The following is a 19,083-nucleotide window of genomic DNA, read 5'->3' on the forward strand; positions in this document are numbered from 1 at the left end:
GCTGATGGTGGCAGCTCTGCCTTCAAGGCTGGGCTCCCCGCCAGCAGCTGCCACTCTCCAGCTGCCCAACTCTGAAGGCAGCGCTGTCACCAGCAGCAGTGCAGAAGTAAGGGTAGCAGTACTGCAACCCCCCTTACAACTCATTTTGGGGTCAGGACCCCTACAATTACAACACTGTGAAATTTCAGATTTAAATAGCTGAATCGTGAAATTTACAATTTGTAAGATCCTATGACTGTGAAATTGACCAAAATGGACCCTGAATTTGGTAGGGCCCTACCAATAATATGTTCTTTTTCTTGAACAGTCTGAGCTGGTAGCTGGTAGCTCTACAAAGCTTTGGCAGACCATTCAGCAGACTAATTCTTGAAATGACTTATAATCATCTAATGAAGATGCCTGACGAACAGTCAGCCTCATTCTGTGAAGACGACAGAATATTCTCTGGGAATGTTTCAGAAACTTGTTGCTGAAATATGTACTCATACAGAAACTGATGAAGAAGAGAGTCCGGTTCAACAATACTTGCAGATTGCTGTGGTTGCTTTTGCATGACAGGCAGATCTAGGCGTGAATGAGATTTAACCCTGGAAACTGAAGCTGAGGAATACTTTGATTTAGGATATGACCATGGCACCAGCGAGGCCAAGCAGTCTGTCCATATGGATAAAATGAGAGTGGCCAGGATGGAGGAGTACCAACTAGGGTCTTTGAACTAACATGCCTATATTTTCCCACGCCTGACCTGACTAGCAAACATATATGGGTCATAGAAAGGTACCACCTAAAAAGGTAAGAGAGTGAAACATCCCCACTATCAGAAGACGAATACCCATCCTCCTGTAAGGTGGGAGGCTGCCCCTGAGGTGCTCAGAGAATTACTCACTGAATGGCCTTATCAAAACTATCATCCTTAGAAAGCATACCAGCTGACAGAAACATCTAATAAGGGGGAGTCAGGCTGCAGGGAAACAGCCAAAACACTGTGTACTTTGTACATTCTGTTTACATATAAAAATCTAATGGAATCATGCCCAAGCTACTACTAATTTTTAGTTCTGTGATCCATTCCTCTATCTGTTTGAACATTGGATGGAACGCTGAGGAACACATTTGAATGTATTTAAGAAATTATTATTGATAACCAGCAACCTTGGATTGTCACATACTATTTTGTAGAAGAGTGTACACTGAAAAATAATGAACAGGTTTTTGCACTTAGAAAAAATGTTTAATAGTCATAAAATGCACCTGCACTCAGTTTTTGTCTTTGAAGTGTTCCATCAGAAAACTAGCCAGACCCAATCTATTTAGCTGTTAAAAACAATGAGATCAAACATGTCCAGACTATACCTTCTCCTCCCTCAGAATAGCTCTTTCCATCATCTACTCCCTCTTAAAATCACAAGGTGAACAACAAATTAATTCCCTTTTTTTGGGGGAGTGATGAGTGTGTGGAGGGTGATGAGATACCCCTAACAAAAAATAAAGCATCCTTATAAAAGTGTTGAATTATTCTCAATCACCGCATTTGAAAAAATACATATGGGAAATCTCCATGACAAAAATGTATTTGAAATGAAATTACTGAAACACAAGTAGTAATAAGAAATCTATTATATGTCTGAGGTTATTTTCCAGATGCAGTTATCATTAAAAATACTTGATGAGAATAGCTTTATACTGACCTAGTCACAATGCACCACTTAGGCAGTGAAGTTACTATAGTCTTTCCTTGCCACTTCCTCTCCCTAAAGTCTTCAAGCAATTTATACCATTTTATTCACATGATCTTGTTTCTCAAGTGATGGTGCTATTCAAACATAAGTAAGTTTAAAAAGCAAGCCTGTGAGCAAAAGCAATGTAGAAAACAAATGTATATCTGCCAGTGGATATATATTACCTGAACACAATCCCACACTGTTCGTAAAACAAAAAGTAAAGGCTGGAACAGCAGTAATAAGAACATATTTCTAACAACGTAATTCTGGGTAACAAACCCTACACTGGGAAGTACAAACAGTTGAAATTTATAAAAATAAGTTTTAGAAATCGCTTACTTGTGAGAAGTTCTCTTCTTCATCATGCTGGCAGACACTCCTGCATGCCCTGCAACAGAGAAAACAACACATAAATGATTGGGAAATGAACATATTCCGTTCATGCAGAGAGCTAAGAAAGGCTGCTGTTTTGAATGCCAAGATGTAGATGAAGTGCTGCAATTCTATGGGAGTTAAATATTGAACAAAACCCCCCCCAAAAATGTAAGTATTCTGAATAAAAATCCTAGAATTAATATACTTCTGGAGCTAAACTTGCATGAAATACACTTTTAATTTCTACTCAGATGTCAGATTAAAACAGATAGTGGTTGTGGTCAAGATCACCTGTATGTTCAAATTCCAAACACAACAACGGTGTGGGAGATTCCCACACTGAAGCCATTCTTTTAAGTGATAAATCTGAGGAACTGTCCCAGAATGAGGTGTCAAGAGAAGTAATTTTGGAACAAACTGATAAATTTATCAGTAATAAGCAACTAGGACCAGATGGTATTCATGTAAGTGTTCTGAAGGAACTCAAATATGAAATTGCAGAACTACCAGCCATGGTATGTAACCTATCACTTAAATCAGCTTCTGTATCAGATGACTGGAAGATAGCTAATGTGACACCAATTTTTAGAAGAGTCTCCAGAGGCGATCTGAGCAATTGCAGGCCGGTAAGCCTACTTTCAGTACCAGGCAAGTTGGCTGAAACTATCGTACAGAACAAAGTGATCAGATACCTAGATGAACATGATTAGATGGGGAAGAGTCAACACAGCTTCTGTAAAGAGAAAATCATGCCTCACCAATCTATTAGAATTCTTTGAGTGGGTCACCAAACATGTGGACAAGGGTGATCCAGTGGATATAGTGTACTTGGATTATCAGAAAACCTCTGACAAGTACTCTAAGCAGCCATGGGATAACAGGGAAGGTCCTCTAACAGATAAGTAACCGGTTAAAAAGACAGAAAATAAAAGTAGGAATTTCATGATATCATTTTTAAGAAATTGTAAGCAATTCAGAAGTGGTACAGACAGAATGCCCAATTTGCCACAGCCTCTATGGCTTAATACAATGTCGTAAAACTAGTATAAAAAACCTACACGTTTCCTTTGAGGGTGACTGCCACACATTTGTTCTCTACCTTTTTCATCGCCTTTCCTGAAAGATTCCAAACTATAAGCAATTCCAAAACAATTTAACATTTAACTTTCAAAACCAGTACAAGTGAAAGGCTGTAACCATCTGATTGATGGATCCATCATTTCCTAAGCTCTTTACTCCTGAGGAGAATTCTGCACCACTGTGCATGTGCAGAATTTATGTCCCCTGCAGATTTATTTGCTTCCCTGCAGAAAAATTACTTTCTGATGGGGAAGGCACAAAAGCAGTCATGCGGCCCTCCCCAGCAGTATGTTTTGGGTGCTCCAGGAAGCTGACAGATAGGTAAATCACTGTGGGGCAGGAGGCAGGACTGGGGAAGACTGGGCTGGTGGCTCCTACCCTGTGCTGGGCTGGGGAGGATGGGGCTTCCTCTTCCCCTGCATAGCATCTGGGGCTGGGTCAGACCCACCCCCATATTACTCCCCCGGGTGCAGGAAGCTCTGCAAACTCCCCTTCTCTCCACCCCCCGATTCCTGCACCCATCATTTCTCAGCTGCAGGGGGAGGAATCCCTGTGCAGGGAGCTGCTCCCACATTCGCCCGACCTCCGGGCATCCAGGCGCCTTCATACCCAGACCCTCCTGCCGAGCCTTACCCACCACACTCAAAACCTCCCCGAAGAGCCCCACTCCCCCTATTCCTGAACCATCCTGACAAGCCACCCGCACCTGGATCCCCACCCCACCTAGCCCCAACCAGTTGCACCTGGATCCCCACCCCACTGAGCCTCTTTCCCCCAGCATCTGGGCCTCAAACTGAACCCCCCACATCCAGACTCCCCTGCCGAGCTCTATCCCCAACACACCAACTCCCACCCCCTGCAGCATCCCATTCCTGTTGCATCCAGAACTCGCAACAAGTCCCGATGCATCAAGATCCCACGCCCAGATTCCTCCACTGAGCCACCCGCACCTAGACTGCCCCACTCAGAACCCTCTTAACCCACACCTGGATCCAGTCACATTAAGCCCCACCACACCTGAATCCTACCTTGCTGAGTGTGCCTGCCCACACAGAGGGGCAGGGCCCTAGGCTGTTTCTGGGGCAGGCCAGGTCCTTGCACTCTGTCAGGGTTGGGTGCAGCCTCACTACTGAGTCCATGTCCCAGGGAGGAGCTGCACAGTGATCTCCAACCTCTGTGCAGCCAGTGGCCTGTTCTCTCCAATTCCATGCTGGAGCCTCCACATTTATTTGACAAATAAAATTAGCAGAATTTTAAAATATTGTGCGCAGAATTTTTAATTTTCTGGGGTAGAATGCCCTCAAGAGTAGCTACTGGAGGAAGAATTCTCAGTATTTACAGCCATTCTCCATTTACAGCATTTGGTTTTATCCTTACATAAACAAGACCAGAACCACTATTAGCTTATTACTGTAATGTTATCAGTCTGTCTGAATCTTTTGTTGTTCAACTGAATTAGGGAAGTTACAGTTGCTAAACTACCTAATCTTAACTAGCAAAATATATCCTGAGTTCTGCTAGCATCTTGCAGACTTCCATAGTGTTGAACAAGTTTCAGAGTATCAGCCAACTATTTGGGAAGAAAAACACTTGAAACCACTCTGTTGACACATTGCCCTCCCCCACTATGAAAAGAGAAACACTTTTCATTACCACCACCATACATCTAAAGAATACACTAGCTGTGCTAAAAGATTAGATACTAATAATCCTTACAGATGTATATCAATGCAAAATACAAAAGTGTGCACACATGTAGGGGTAGAGGAAGGAAAGGAAGTGTTAAACACACATCCAAGTGATTTGCAACCGCATTTTTGAACCTTTAGAAAAAGTTGATAGAGGTTTACCAACTTCTTCCCCCAACCACCACAGGAACACATTTTTTTTGGTGAGATGGTAAGAACTAATCCATCAGTTATATGACAAACTATTATTTCCATTTTACCAAAAAAAAAGTGCTTAATGTATCTGGGATCTTAAAACATCAATTTCATAATTTTAAACTGACAGTAAAAATTAAGATGGATAATTGCCATATTCCCAGCTTGCTTGATGTATTTATGAATTCCTAGTGGAAGATGGTCCATATGCTTGAATGTGAACCAATGTACTATGGTCTTAGATTGAAAATTGATCTAAAAAGGTGTGAAGGGAACCTATTTTCTGTTATGGTTTTTTTTGTACTGCAGTAGCATGTGGGGGCTCAATCATGGACCATGTCCTGAAGCAGCTGGCATTGGCCACTGTCAGAAGACAGGATACTGGGGTAGATGGACATTTGGTCTGACCCAGTATGGCCATTCTTATGTTGGTAAGTAAGTGCTAACACTGAATCCCAGCAACGTAATCAAGGGCCAGATTTTCAGACAGACATGCAAATAGGCTGCCTTTGCACATGCAAGTGCTGCACAAATAGGGTAAGTGACTAATAAAATCAAGAGTAGATACAGCTGTTGAATTTCCCCCCTCACTGGAGTGATATTTAATGTTTAGAAGGTAATTTGTCCCTAAGCAGATGATAGCTCTACGAGCAAAACAATAATATTCAACAGTCCTCCAATTATGTCAAGCATTGGTCCTTCAATTTTGCCCAATTCACTTTGGCAAGCTCACACTAAGTGTGTGAATAATGATAATCTTCTCTTTGTAGTGCACATTCCAGGAAAAATTTATTTAAAATACTTTTAAATTGCTCTGGTGATATTTTGAGGCATATTTTATTTCTGTGTAAATCTTTTCTTTTTGCAAATTTGCCCTTTAAAAGTACTTATGAATAAAAAAATTGATGAAATAATTTAACATGATCTTAATCCTATTGCACTCATCATCACTTAAGGAAGACCCACAAATCTTGTACTGCCAGAGTGTCAAATAAATTGTGCAGAAGAAATAATTTCTATAAATATTAATCAAAAACTACTTCTCTAGCTACTTTTGGATTATTTTAGATATAAACCTATTTGTATAGGTTTGTATAACATATGATTTAATGAGCCTGATAAACGCTTATAATGCTTGAAGCATTTTACTGAAAAGCATCTTTAAAAATGGCACGACAGTCTTCTTGTTTCCCTGCAAAGTATCATTTTAAACATTACTGAAAATTGGTTGGCTTTTGGAGAGCAAGGGATTCGATAGTACCTGATGTCTGTGGGTAAAGGTTTTGATCAAGGCAGAGTTTTGCTAGAAGCTGATGCTGTTTTAGTTTTGTTTCTTTAGGCACCTTTGACAGAAGTGTGTTAGATAGGTTTTCTGTACATTTTACTAGAAATCAAACAAGTGTAGTGCAGTTTGATCCTGTACAAGCTTCCTCTCACCATTCCCAACTCTCAAATTAACACAATTCCTAATCCTCTCTTCAGCAGAGAGACTTTCAAATGCACTAAGTAGGGCAGCAGTTTTGTGGTGTGAACAATTTACATGTCAGTCACTGACGCTACTTTCGGTTTGAGATCTAAACAGAATTTAGAGGATGAACAGTGAGTGGCTAATTCATTAAAAGAAAAACACTTTGATAGAAATTTCAATATCAATATTTCACCAGACATTTAATAAGTGGAAAGATCAGTGTGTATGCTTTTTTGGTATAAGTAAAGTTTGATCTCAGGTAGTAATTGGTATTAAAGCAGCCAACATTAATGAATTTATCACAAGGGAGCTGTCAGATTTCACAACACATGAATGCTATTTCCATTAAATGTGAAAAGGTTTAGATTCACATCACTTGCTGCAGTTTCTGTACTACTTTGATAATTACCAAAAACAGCATATTACTGTTCCACTTGAGATACTGCTTTCAGGATAAGCTTCCTCCAGCTACCTACACAAGCTTTCAGAATTTACTTTGCAACTGGAAAGCCTAGGAAAAAAAATTCCAGCTATTTATTATATATTCAGTATAGTTTCACAAAATGAACATTCAGCAAAGTTAATAAAATCATACGGTGACAAGGGACACTCACCTCTCGTGAGTTCCTCCTGTCGGTTAGGCGTGATACTGCAATCTTTCCTGGTCCTGGCACCTCCCCTATAGGTTGGTACCTACCTGCTTGGTAGGTCTGCAGTGGCTCAGCCCTCCAGCCAAGTCACATAGTCAAAAAGCAAACCTCTCTCAGCGGTATCAAAAGTCCAACAAGCTACCTGCCCTCGCTAGGGTCTTCAGCCCCGTCTCTTGGTCTTTTAAATCCCACCTTTCACTTGGGCTTCTAAAAGAGCCTTTTCCCCTTCTCGGGGTGTAGGTCACTTTCCCAGTGGTGGGAACTCAGGCCTGCCCACTACTCCGAGTCCCAGCTCAGGGACCCTATAAACAGCAGCCATGAACCGCTGCTCTGTTTGCTGCAGTTATTCCCTGGGCTTTTCCCCCCCATGTGGTCCTGTTCCTTTCATTGGTTACCTTAGGGTTTCAGTTTTCATGTCTTCTTTCCCAAGTCTGGTAAACGCAGCCTGTTTAAAGCCTTTTGTCATTCCTTGCCCCTCTGGTCCCACCCAGGAACTGACCTGATCAAGCCCTGCAACTCCTTTTATCTGAGCCTGCTCTGACTGGTTGCTTCTATATAGCCTTTTTAGGCAGCCCTGGAAGATCAATTTTAACCGCTTTTTCCTGGGGTGGGGTGGGGTGGGAATGCAGTGCCTCCAGCAGGGGGCCTCAAAGGACCTGGTACACCCCATCACATATCTCCCCCCACACCCAATCCCAAAGAAGAGGCTTTAGGTTTGTGAGCCTATCTGAAGGTTAATGTCCCCTTCTATGCAGTCTTTGCCCTGCTTGCTCAGGGGCTCCTCGCCCAGGCCTGTCTATGTGGAGAGCTATTTGCAGTCTCTGCCCTGATTTCTCAGGATCTTCTTTCCTTGGTTGCTCTGCCTGGACAGCGTTTAACAGTCCTTTGTCCTGATTAGACAAGATTTCCCACCTCTGACCTCTTGACATGGAGAGCTTTTGCAGTCTCTTTGCCCTGCTTTGTCAGGGTCTTTTCTCCAAGGCTTCTCTGCCTGGAGAGCTATTAGTCTCTGCCCTGGTTTCTCTGCGTCTTTCTCCAAGTTCACCCAAGGGCAAGCCGTTCTTAAAATATCCCATCTGTCCACAATCATAACATCTTCTTGGCCAAGTCTCAGGCTTCCAGCTCACTGGATTCCTCTTATCTACCCAGTACCTGTTACTGTTTCTTTCCTGCAGGATCCATAACAGGTAATGCTGCAGTTTCTTTAGCCTGCTGTAGCTCCAACTGCACCACCTGCCACTCTCTAAGAGCCTCACTGAACTGCTGAAGCAATATCCAGATCGGCTTCACAGACCCAGTCCTCCCCAGAAAAGGGTTGGATCATATTAAAGAAGTTCTGTATTAAAATCACAAATGAGTTTGATTCCCCAGAGTTTCAATTCCAGGGTATTACTAATTAAGAGGTCTCTTGGTTTTTGGTGCTGTTTCTCTCCCTCTATGTGTGAAACTTGCAAGCTGCTAATTGCGTTAGTACATTCTAAGACAGAGTCTGTTCTCAAAGCAATTCACAGAGAGAGAGACTCAAAGCAATACTCTAACAACAGAAACAGCACCCAGAGACTCCCCACCCTTTTGTTGTATTAACAATTGTGATTAAAATAGAGATAGAGGATGTATGTGGATGGATGCTTGGTGTGGATAATAACTGAATGATCAGGGAGGTGCCAGCCTAAGAATCCAGTGTCCATCGGCTGAAGAAGGCGTCAAGTGGAAATAACCAGACGACCCCCCCGGAGGGCAGACTGGAATCCACCCAACAGCCTCAAGAATGGGAGAACCAAAGAACAAGATAACATCTTGGAGCCGTCAGGAATGTGCTATCTGCTGATTGATTCAGCAACAGCATGATGAAGCAATTCCCATAGACTGGCATAGGAAGAAATTCCTATAAAAATAGACTCTAAAAAGTGAGAACTTTGGGGTCTGATTCTGCAAACCAACTTCCAGGAGCATCAGATGAGCATCTGACAAGGCCCTGCTCCCTCCTCATGTCCAGGCCACCTGGCCAGTGGCTTGGCATGAGCAACTCTAAGGCTGGTAACTATGATAACAACCTTGCAGAACCTGTGTGTGTGGGTGTGTATGTGTGTGTGTTTGTATGAATGAATGTGTGAATAAATATGAGATTGAATGGAATGTTATAGCTATAACTAACTGCTTACTATGATTCTTTCTGTATTCACAATAAATGTGGTATTTTGCCTTTTTCCCTTTAATAAGATCCTGCTGGTTTTTATTTTATTGGTACAACAAAAGGATGTGTGAATTTTGGTGTCCAGGTCTGTCATGGCTATCTGGCTCCTTGTTGCCCTCCAGCTAGCACCTCCCCCTGTGTTTTCAGAAAAGCCATGCTACTGCTGGGCTAAAGTCTTTTCAATTCCTCCACTGTCTCCTTGTTTCAGGGGCTGGTCTGAAAAGACCCTACTTCTGGTACCAAGGAAAGATGGTGCTGCATTGGCAATATTAGGACTTCTGCTACAAGCTCCCTCCATTTTTATTGTGGTTGACCAAACAAGGAAAATTTGCTCGACATCCTCATTGCAGGAAACCTTGCATCCTGTTAGTTCACTGCAGAAATTTAAATGAATTACAGTTGTGTGCACAATTAAATAAGTAGAAGCTCTTTGGGGGGGAGAGAAAAGAAGAGGATGACCATGTCCTCCTTTCTTTATGGCATCCAGCTACCAGAAGGAGAAGATTAAGGAATTACCCATTTGCCAGAAGATTCAGCAAACAAGTCCTTGGAGATAACTGAAGGAGCAAGAGAAACTGTTACGGTGCAAAGGAGATCCGTAAGGGTACCTGAGGAGAAAAGCTTTGTGATCCAAGGAGTATTCCTTGGATTGAGTGCTTCCACTCTGGAGAACAGAGCACCAGGATAGGAAAAGTTGAAGTGAATTCTTTAGCATTCCCGCCTCTCTTTTTCCAATGACGCTATCATGTCAGGTGGCAGACTCTTGGGAGGTTCCGTGATCCATGTTGTAAAATGCCCTGTTAGGCACCATTTCCACCGGTGGCCGACAGGGAAGAGCATACATACACAATGCTGAAACAGGGAAAGCCCAGGGTGAAGGGGACAAATTGGGAAGATTATGGAGGCCGAAAAAGCGGTGTTGCAATTAGTTCACCTCTTCAGAGTTGTTTACTGAAGTCTTTTCTTCCATTCTGATATAGCAAAGGCAAGCTGAGACTGCAAAGCAGTCTGAGGCTACACTTATTAATACTCTACAAAGTGGAAAATAAAACGTTGATCCTAATGGGAGAAAGGGCAGAACCAAACAGAAAGACCTAAATTGTTGAAGTGACCATTGATTTTAAGTGCCCCAATTCTTAAATCTCTAAGGTGCCAGACTCTCAGAAGGAGGGTACTCAGTACTTTCTGAAAACTAGGTCCTTTAAGGCATGTCACTTTATATACCCAAAACATATTTGAAATAATAAGTGAATGCTTCTGTATCTGGACTGACTACCCCTTCCTGCCTGCCTGAGAAGAGAGTGACCTTTGTCTATACTGGTGGCAGTTAACCTTCAATGAAAGTTAACTGCCATTTCTTAAACTGCTGCTGACAACTATCATTGTGTCAAAAAACAGGCATTCTGCCATAGCCAACTGGGGGAAAAAAAACTAGATTTATTACCTGAGACAAAAATACTTTGATTTTGAAACAGTGATGTTACTTTTCTGGATGGCTAAGAGTCTTAGAGCTGCATGAACATATGATAGGTATGTAACTGCTGGGTTTAGCCATGCTCACATGCAGGTTGGCAGCAGCCCTTATGCAATGTTTTTTGCAATCCTAACACAACCCTAGAAAGTCTCCCAGGAACTTATCAGTTTAAAAATATTTCCAAATCTAGGAGAAATGAAGGACAAAAAGAAGAAGAGGAGGAATACATCAGCCTGACAGATATTCACTCACAGATGATCACTTTAAAGATAAGATAATGTCTGATTCTCCAGGAAAAATGTCAAACTTTCCAGGAAATAAGTATCTGTCAATCCTGTAGCTGCTGGGAAGTGACAAGCAGTAGAAATAAAAAGAAAATTAAAAAAAAAAAAAAAAGGGGGGGGGGGGATACCTCAGGAAGAGAGAAGAAATTATATAGAAAGAACTGCCTGTACAATCTGGCAACCACAAAGCTTGACAGACAATTCTCTGCTAAAACTGACAAAAGGACCATATGTGAGCACTAGTATACAATTGTTCTAATAAGTTAATATTGTAGGCTGGAAACTGATTTACAGTCTTATACGTCGTCTTTTAAACTGTCAGGGTCACAAGTCAGGTCACTTGTTTTTTAATCAAAATAGCTTCAGCCAGTAGATCATTACAGTTAATGCCAATTTTAACGACTATCCTCAATGTTCAATACTTGCCTAATTTATTAATGATGAACTCTCAGCATCAGACTAAGCAAGCGGGGTACATCTTCTCCCAATATATGTTTTCTGCATTAGTTTTAAGAAAATACACGACAACATGATAAATTTTAAGGTCAAAAGGATCACTATATAATCACCTAATCTTATCTTCTGCACAACACAGGCCACAGAACTTCATCCATTAATTTCTGCAGTGGAGGCAATTCTTACCTACCATGTAAACAGATATTACTAAACTTAACTTGCAGCTGAAACAGAGTGCCTCTCTTAGATATCCAACCATGATTTCAGGACTTCAAATGCAAAACCATGCTCTGAAGTGTCTCTAGCCTCTGTTTGCCAGAAGCTGGGAATGGGCAACAGGGGATGGATCACTTGATGTTTACCTGTTCTGTTCATTCCCTTTGGGGCACCTGGCACTGGCCACTGTCGGAAGACAGGATACTGGGCTAGATGGACCATTGGTCTGACCCAGTATGGCTGCTCTTATGTTCTTAAATGACAAATTTACCCTCTTTTCTTGGAAAGTTGTTCCAATGATTAATTGACCTCACTTTCATGTGAGTCTTATTTCCCATCCAACTATTTGATCTTATTATGCCTTGGTCTGCTAAATTAAAGGATTCCTTACAGGTCACATTCAACTCACGTTATTTAGGTTAAGGCACATTGTAAGGCATGTTTCCAGACTTCAGTTCATTTTTATAGCTTCTCTGAACCCACGCTAATTTTTTAACAACCTTTTCAAAGCGTGAACACCAGAACTTGACCACAGTAGCTGGTGTTCTTCTTCCCATATGAATAAAAAGGTGAGAGGATAAGATCTAGTTATAGGATCAGTTCAATTTAGTAACTATAGATAAATAAGTGTTATCCTTTGTTAAATAAATGTTTTGGATAAACTTTTTCCATATCTAGTCTTACGTATGTACACTTATGGCAGTTTTATTTACCTAATAAAAAATTAAAATACTGTTTTTGTGCATTTTAATTGAACTGAATTTTCTGCCAACTGTAACTTATTGCAAATCTTGAGTAAATAAATAGGATTGTAGTAAATAATAAATGCATCATTCACCATTTTCTAAACAATTATATATGAAACTAAAGAAATCAAAAGAAAATGTTACCATGTGACATTTCTAATGCTTTAAACTTATGAAGTACTCACTTTTTTAAAAAAAAGTTTTAAAAATGGCTTCTTTGTCCTATTCTGGAATAGCACAAAGCAGACAGAGCATACAGGTCAGCTAAACTGGGTTTACAGCTGCTTTGTTATGGCAGTGCATAACAAGACAGCTGAGTGCATACTCCGTTTCCCCCCATTTCTCCCATCTTCCAAAATACCTCTGCCTTTTACAACACACACTCAAACTTCCCTGTCCTTCCTGCAACCCCTCTTTTGTGCATGGTATATATCCCCCTTCTGTAATTTCCCCCTCCTTCTTGGCCTACCCATTGAGTAGATGTAGTGGTACAAAATAGCTTTTGAAAATATATTTATGATTTTTTTTTTCCTAATGGAAATTTTCATCTGTCAAAAAGAACGGCTTTCTTTGAAAATGGCCACCATCTCCAATTATTCTCAGTGAGACTGAAGCCACAAGTTACCCTCAGGAAGATGGTTGCTTTCCATGCTGTAAGCAGGCCAAGACACACAAAGAGACCCTTTCTCAAAGTGGCCACCAAGCGAGGGTAGTGGAAATTGTGGAATTCTCTTTTGAAGGAGAAACTTTACCTATTATTCTTGATAACAAACACTACCAATAATCCTAAAATAAGTTACTCAAATGTAGCATATGAACAATATTTTAGTGAATTTTCACTTTAGAGGAAGTTTGACAAGTGTTACTCTGTTAATGAGATCATTAGGGGCAACAAAATAATAATATTGGGTGTTACATTTCTTAAGGATTCATTTTTAAACTTCATTTTAAAACATAAAGAAACAGATTTACTTTTGGTTTTGTGCCAAGGGACAAGTACCAGGTTCTCTTTGAACTCCTGATAAACCTGTAGTGGGTCACGGAGTCTCACCCAACATAAGAATGGACTGGAGAAGTCCTTTTCTTAGATGAGGACCTAGAGGAGATTGCTCACATTTATCCTCGTAAGGGTGCTTATTCTTACCCTCTTTGTGTCCCTGTTTTCTGCTGGTCCCTAATTCTGCTTACAACAGTCTCAGAGCCAGAAACAACTGTGTACCAAAGGCAGATTCCTGGTGCCTCTGACTGATGTACCAGGGTCAGACTCTGGTCTCAAACAATCTACCAGGAAAGTATGAAGTCTGAACTCATGGGATTGAGGGGTTCAGCAAGGGAAAATCTGGAAGATACAACACTTGAGGGGATATGTGCTTCCCTGAGGCCATACAGATGGGTGTCATGACCTTCACTGATTGGGAAGGCCACAGTACTTAAAACCTGGGGCCCTGGGCATGAAAGGCACCAAATATAGGTAGATGGCTGGGGTTGGGAAGAACCCCCCTAAGTTTTCCAAAACTAACACTGAAACTAAGAAATAGGTAGAAAAGGAGAACTATTTAACAGCAATAAAACAAAAAACGCTAGCTAAAGCTGTAGACACTAGAGAAGTTTCATCTCAGACCACAGATGGTAGAAAGGAACCATGGAAGTGACTGGTCTGCACTGCCCCATATCCTCTCAGCTGGGAGCACAAGGAGACGGGTGCAGGTGCAGACCAATGGACACCACTAATGAAAAAGAAATCTTCTGGTCCCAGGCATGTGGAGTACATGCGCACTTCAAGTGGAATAGACACAGAAACCACCACTTGAAGAAACTTTGTTTATAATCATTTTGATTGAGGCCTATCCATAATCCTCTTAAATCTTCATTAATGCATTTTACCTCTTCTCTTGCACTTATACGACATGAATGGTTTAGACATAGGCTTTGTTTGATTCCTGCTGGTTGGCCAGCCAAGCCTTCCATAAATTTTTAGTCTTTACTCATAGACTGACATTTGAAAACTTTCACCCACTTGTCCCTCAGGTGTGAAGATTAATTTCTGAAAAAAAAAGGGGAGCAATTCTAAAATCTCAGCCAATGAACAAAATTTAATCAGATAATTATGAACTGAATTGATAAAACAATCACCAAACTATGATTTCTAGTTACCAGAAACATTTCCATACTGAATGACAGAAAAACATGCAAAACACTATTTTTTAAGTACCAATTTAAAAAAAGATTTTATAGTTTGCCATATCTGAAATTTACTTTATTATAGTTGAATACAGATTCTTAGCTCAGCTCTTTAAGAAACTGATTCATCTGTTTCTTCCTAACCCTCCCAAACTTTGTAGGTAGCTTTCCTGTACCTGTAAAGCAAAGTTAGAAAACTGCTTTTAATAGTAACCAAAAAGTTTATAATTGCAAAAGAAAAACTAAGTACAGTAGCATTACTATGAATTTGATCAGTAAAAATGCAAGTGAAGCAAAAGCACCTTTTCCAGAACTATTTTCCTCCAATGGTAGTTTTTACTGCTTGATGCTCATTGGACAATCATAACGCAAGTAAAGACTTGCTAATGTGAACCATATATGAAATAAGATGCACAATACCCCTCAAATCTCATTGAAAAGAATGCCTTCAACACCAGTTGCTCCTTTCAAAAGTTGTCACTAGCAATACAGAAGATTAAAAAATTATTGTTTTACTACTGGAACTGAATACTTAACACACACCACACTGGATGACAATTATATTTCACAGCCCAGAAGGAGTTAGTGTTGTACTGGTTGCTTCTATGGGTCTAATATTAAGGGATTAGGTTACTGAATATGACAGACTTGCAGCCTTTCATGGAGATTAAAGACTTTTTGTAATTTATTCAACAAATCTGAACGATGAGCTGGAAACACATATGGAAGCATCAATATGGCCTGTATGGTTAGTTTCATATCAATTGAGCTTTCCCAATTTTATATTAAATCACAGGAGCTTCCCATAAATCTACTACAGTACATGCACCGTACAGCGTACTTAAATACTCTTTTATCCCTCCCTTCAGCTCATTAGCTATGTTGTATGCTTTACAAAGTAAACATGTTTTCTCTCTGCTGGGAATGAAAGCTTAACGGAATGACTCTGCGGGGGGGGGGGGGGAAGGGGGGGAGGGAGGAGCACAAAACAAAAAAACCTCAACAAAACAGAACAGTTGTACCAAGCAAACTTTCTCTCTCAAAGATAAACTATTCTGCTTTTTTTAATAAAGGTTTATCGAACATATTAAAACAGAACTTCCAGCTTTTGGTTCAACAGTTTTCTAAAATGCCTGGATGTGAAGTTCTATGTCCCAAAGCCATTCTCCCCCCAACTCACAAGAAATGACTTAGGGCTTTGTATACTAGAAAGTTAGTTTAGATTATTATAGGTGGAAATTTAAAGTACAATAGCTATTTCTCTATGGCTCCATGTGTACACAAGCCCTTTCAGACATCCCCCCTTAGCACCCAGTGCAAGGGGAAAGCTGAATTAGTTAGCTTTTGTTCACAGAGGCCCCAGGCACTTAATTAGTTTAAACCTTGTTAGTTTACAATTGCACTGTCTTTATTTCTTCTTGCCCTCAAAGCATGGAGTAAGTGCTTGTCTTCAAGACAAAGCTGTACTGGCTTAATTATATGTGCAATTTTAAACAGCTTTAGTTAAATGGGTGCATAAGGCTGCATGAACACTTATTTTCATATAGTTTAAGTTAGTCAGGAGTTGATTTAAACTCAACTGAAATAAGACATTCAAACCAAGATAAGGATTGTCCACATAAAAAGTTGCACTGGTTTAACAAAAGATTTGTCCACAGGGGGAGTTATTCCTGACTAACTTCCTACATGGATGCTCTAGAAATGGATCACGTTAATTTAGCATAAGGCACTCTTATTATCGAAGAAGAGCACCCACATAGACTTAATCAGGAATAGCTTTAACTTCACACACTACCTTAATCTGAATTAATTTCCCTACCTAGATGACGCCTAAATCTCATGTAAACAAAGCCAAAAAGTCTTACTGATGCTCCTTTACAGATATTGGCTGATCAGCTTCTTCAGAATGCTGACATTTTATAGTAAGTTTTAAGTAGCACCTACTGAATATATCATGTTCCAGAGTTCTCTTTACTAGCACTGTGGGGGATCGCTGATGAACAGCTTATGTTCTGAAACTGACAGACACTAATCTTGTTGTGAAGCATTTTCCCCTTCCTTTCAAAATTTCATGTCTGTGTGCAATATGAAAGCTTCAGCAAAACTAAAATATAACAACAAGATATTTTTACATACAGGCCTCCGCTGGATTTCTGACAAGCTGCTGTCATACTACAACAAAATAAAGTCAACGAGGTTGACAGTAGCAGAACACACACAATTTTAATACCAAGATGGAAAAGAACTGAAAGTTACTAAAAACTTCACAAAAACATTACAGACACTTTTGTGTTTTAATATTTAATTCAGTATTCCACCACCCAGTTTTAAAAAAAAAGATTGCCTACCTGCATCAGCTCTGGATCGCTGACCTGGTGTCTTTCCGAATGGGGTCTTCATTCATCTGTGTTTAAGTGAGCAGCAAAGCTGCTGGACTAGGGTGAAAATCCAGTTCTTTCCAACTCTTAAAATTTCCTCTTAGCCTTCAAAATGATAAAATTACTACTTGTTAATCCACCATTCAAACGAGAATTTGCTTGTCCCAAGATTAGCTGAAGAAGTATTTTCAATTATATTTCTCTGCAAAACAAAAAGAGATTTTAGTTTAAGCAGTCAAATATGAAGCGTGGTCAAGATAAGCAATGTAAAAATTAAAAACTAAAATTATATTAGCAAATATGTTAATTTTCATGCTCAGGGAAATTATATTTTTTATTTTAATGTTTTAGCATTGTGTGTAGTAAAAACAATGGAATAACCTGGCACAAAACCAACTTGGACTGACAATATCTGGTAGGGTTTGTCCCTTAAGTTAATTTCTGTATAATATACAGTGCCATTCTATAGGCCAGTATTTAAAGATATGGATCAGAATTATCTGAAAGCAACACAGACTAAAATGATTAGGTATCAATAAACTAACAGTTTGTTTTCAGCCAGGGTAGTGCAGGGTGTTACTGTAATTTTTAATTCTTAAAATGTAGATGTTTGTATGAAAGTCTTTGCTTTAGAATAAGAAACTAAATATCACTGGATCTGCACAGCAGGAGGTAGTGGCAGTAACCAAATACTTCTGTTAGCTGATAAAACACCAGATTAACTTCTCAGTAGAGAAAACCAGCTCTACAGAGAACAGTGATTTGAGACTTTTAGAACATATTACTGAAAAAATCATTCAACTATGACAAAAGGGAGAAGAGCTCTGCAGTGTGTGAAATTAATAATCACAAATTTACAGAAATTTTGCAGAAAGGGTAGGTATTTGAATATAGTAATTTGTAAAGACAAGTGAAAAGAATTTAAACTTCTGAAATATTTAATCTCATTACATTTATCTACATCAGTTGCTACATGAGCTCTTCATAGAAACCTGCATGGATCACTCTTATCAAGCAGTTTTCTCCTGAGAGTTGGCAACATCTTTGCTAAAACAGTTCCTGCTAACCAAAGAGAAATCACAGTAACTGATCTGAAACAACTTAAAGCTTTTTTAACTTTATTCACTTTTTCACACCACAAACATCTGCTGTCCTGGCTTAATTAGTGTTTACCAGTAGCTTTGCAATTTCATGAGGTCATGGAAAATTGAGACAAGGAAGTTAAATCTAAAGAAAATAAAAAGCGTATTAAATTGGTTTGTTCAATGAAACCAGGGGTTAACATTTTAGAATACCTGACTTCTTGAACTGTGTGGGGAAACAAGCAAAAGAATCATCAAACTGGTGATAAGAAGTCAAAATCATTCATTTTATTTAAGAAATTTAGAGCCCTTTAGATCACTTGACATTCTTGGGACTCTATCATTTTCATCCTTCAGAGATCAAAATCCTACCCAGTATATTAAAACTAGTGAGAGTAAAACTATGTTGCAGTCTATTAAAAAATGTAGATACTCAAAATGTTTAAATTTTCCACTGACTCAGAAGAGTGCAAAGACATGTGGATCAACATTTTGCTGACAAAGGAAACTTTCTTTGTTTGGAAGAACATTTAGTAGAAAAATCTATCAAGATACAGTCTTATTTAGCTAGCTTGTTCTGCCGCTACTTGTGGATATGAGTCAAAAAATCAAGACTGGTAACAAAGTGAACAAAATCAAGATCTAGAATACTTCAGCGTAGCCATACAAATATAATAATTATCTCCAATGCCATTTTGACTTAAGTCTCTCTTGCACAGTTTATTTGTAATTTCTGCTCTAAGCTGGAGGCTGTTCCAAGTCCCTGCAGTGCAGCTCTGTACCTGCCTAGCACAAGTTATCCCTGCCATTCCTTCCTTAACACTCATATTGGATCAAAAAAAATCACTCCACTACTACTGTATTGGGTCTTCAAGACCCCAGTATGTCAACATTG

The 19,083-nt window shown here is 39.7% G+C and overlaps 1 protein-coding gene across 15 annotated transcripts in view; it reads right to left on the bottom strand.

The window, feature by feature from the left end:
• Positions 1-19,083, bottom strand: part of SPIN1 (spindlin 1) — a 110,915-nt gene that overhangs the window by 20,281 nt on the left and 71,551 nt on the right. For 9 of the 15 annotated variants that reach the window (XM_073344925.1, XM_073344921.1, XM_073344917.1 and 6 more), the window contains 2 exons: positions 17,077-17,308; positions 2,061-2,109 (listed from right to left, as the gene is read on the bottom strand). In XM_073344925.1, coding sequence (XP_073201026.1) covers positions 2,061-2,109; positions 17,077-17,128 — 101 coding nt within the window. In that variant the 5' untranslated portion in view covers positions 17,129-17,308. Of the gene's footprint in view, positions 1-2,060; positions 2,110-6,936; positions 7,039-11,555; positions 11,628-14,431; positions 14,592-15,030; positions 15,209-17,076; positions 17,309-18,057; positions 18,169-19,083 lie in introns of those variants that run through there. The other 6 variants (XM_073344931.1, XM_073344928.1, XM_073344927.1 and 3 more) reach the window with 6 other exon arrangements.

Source organism: Lepidochelys kempii, chromosome 5 (assembly GCF_965140265.1).
Source record: "Lepidochelys kempii isolate rLepKem1 chromosome 5, rLepKem1.hap2, whole genome shotgun sequence".
NCBI lineage: Eukaryota > Metazoa > Chordata > Testudines > Cheloniidae > Lepidochelys > Lepidochelys kempii.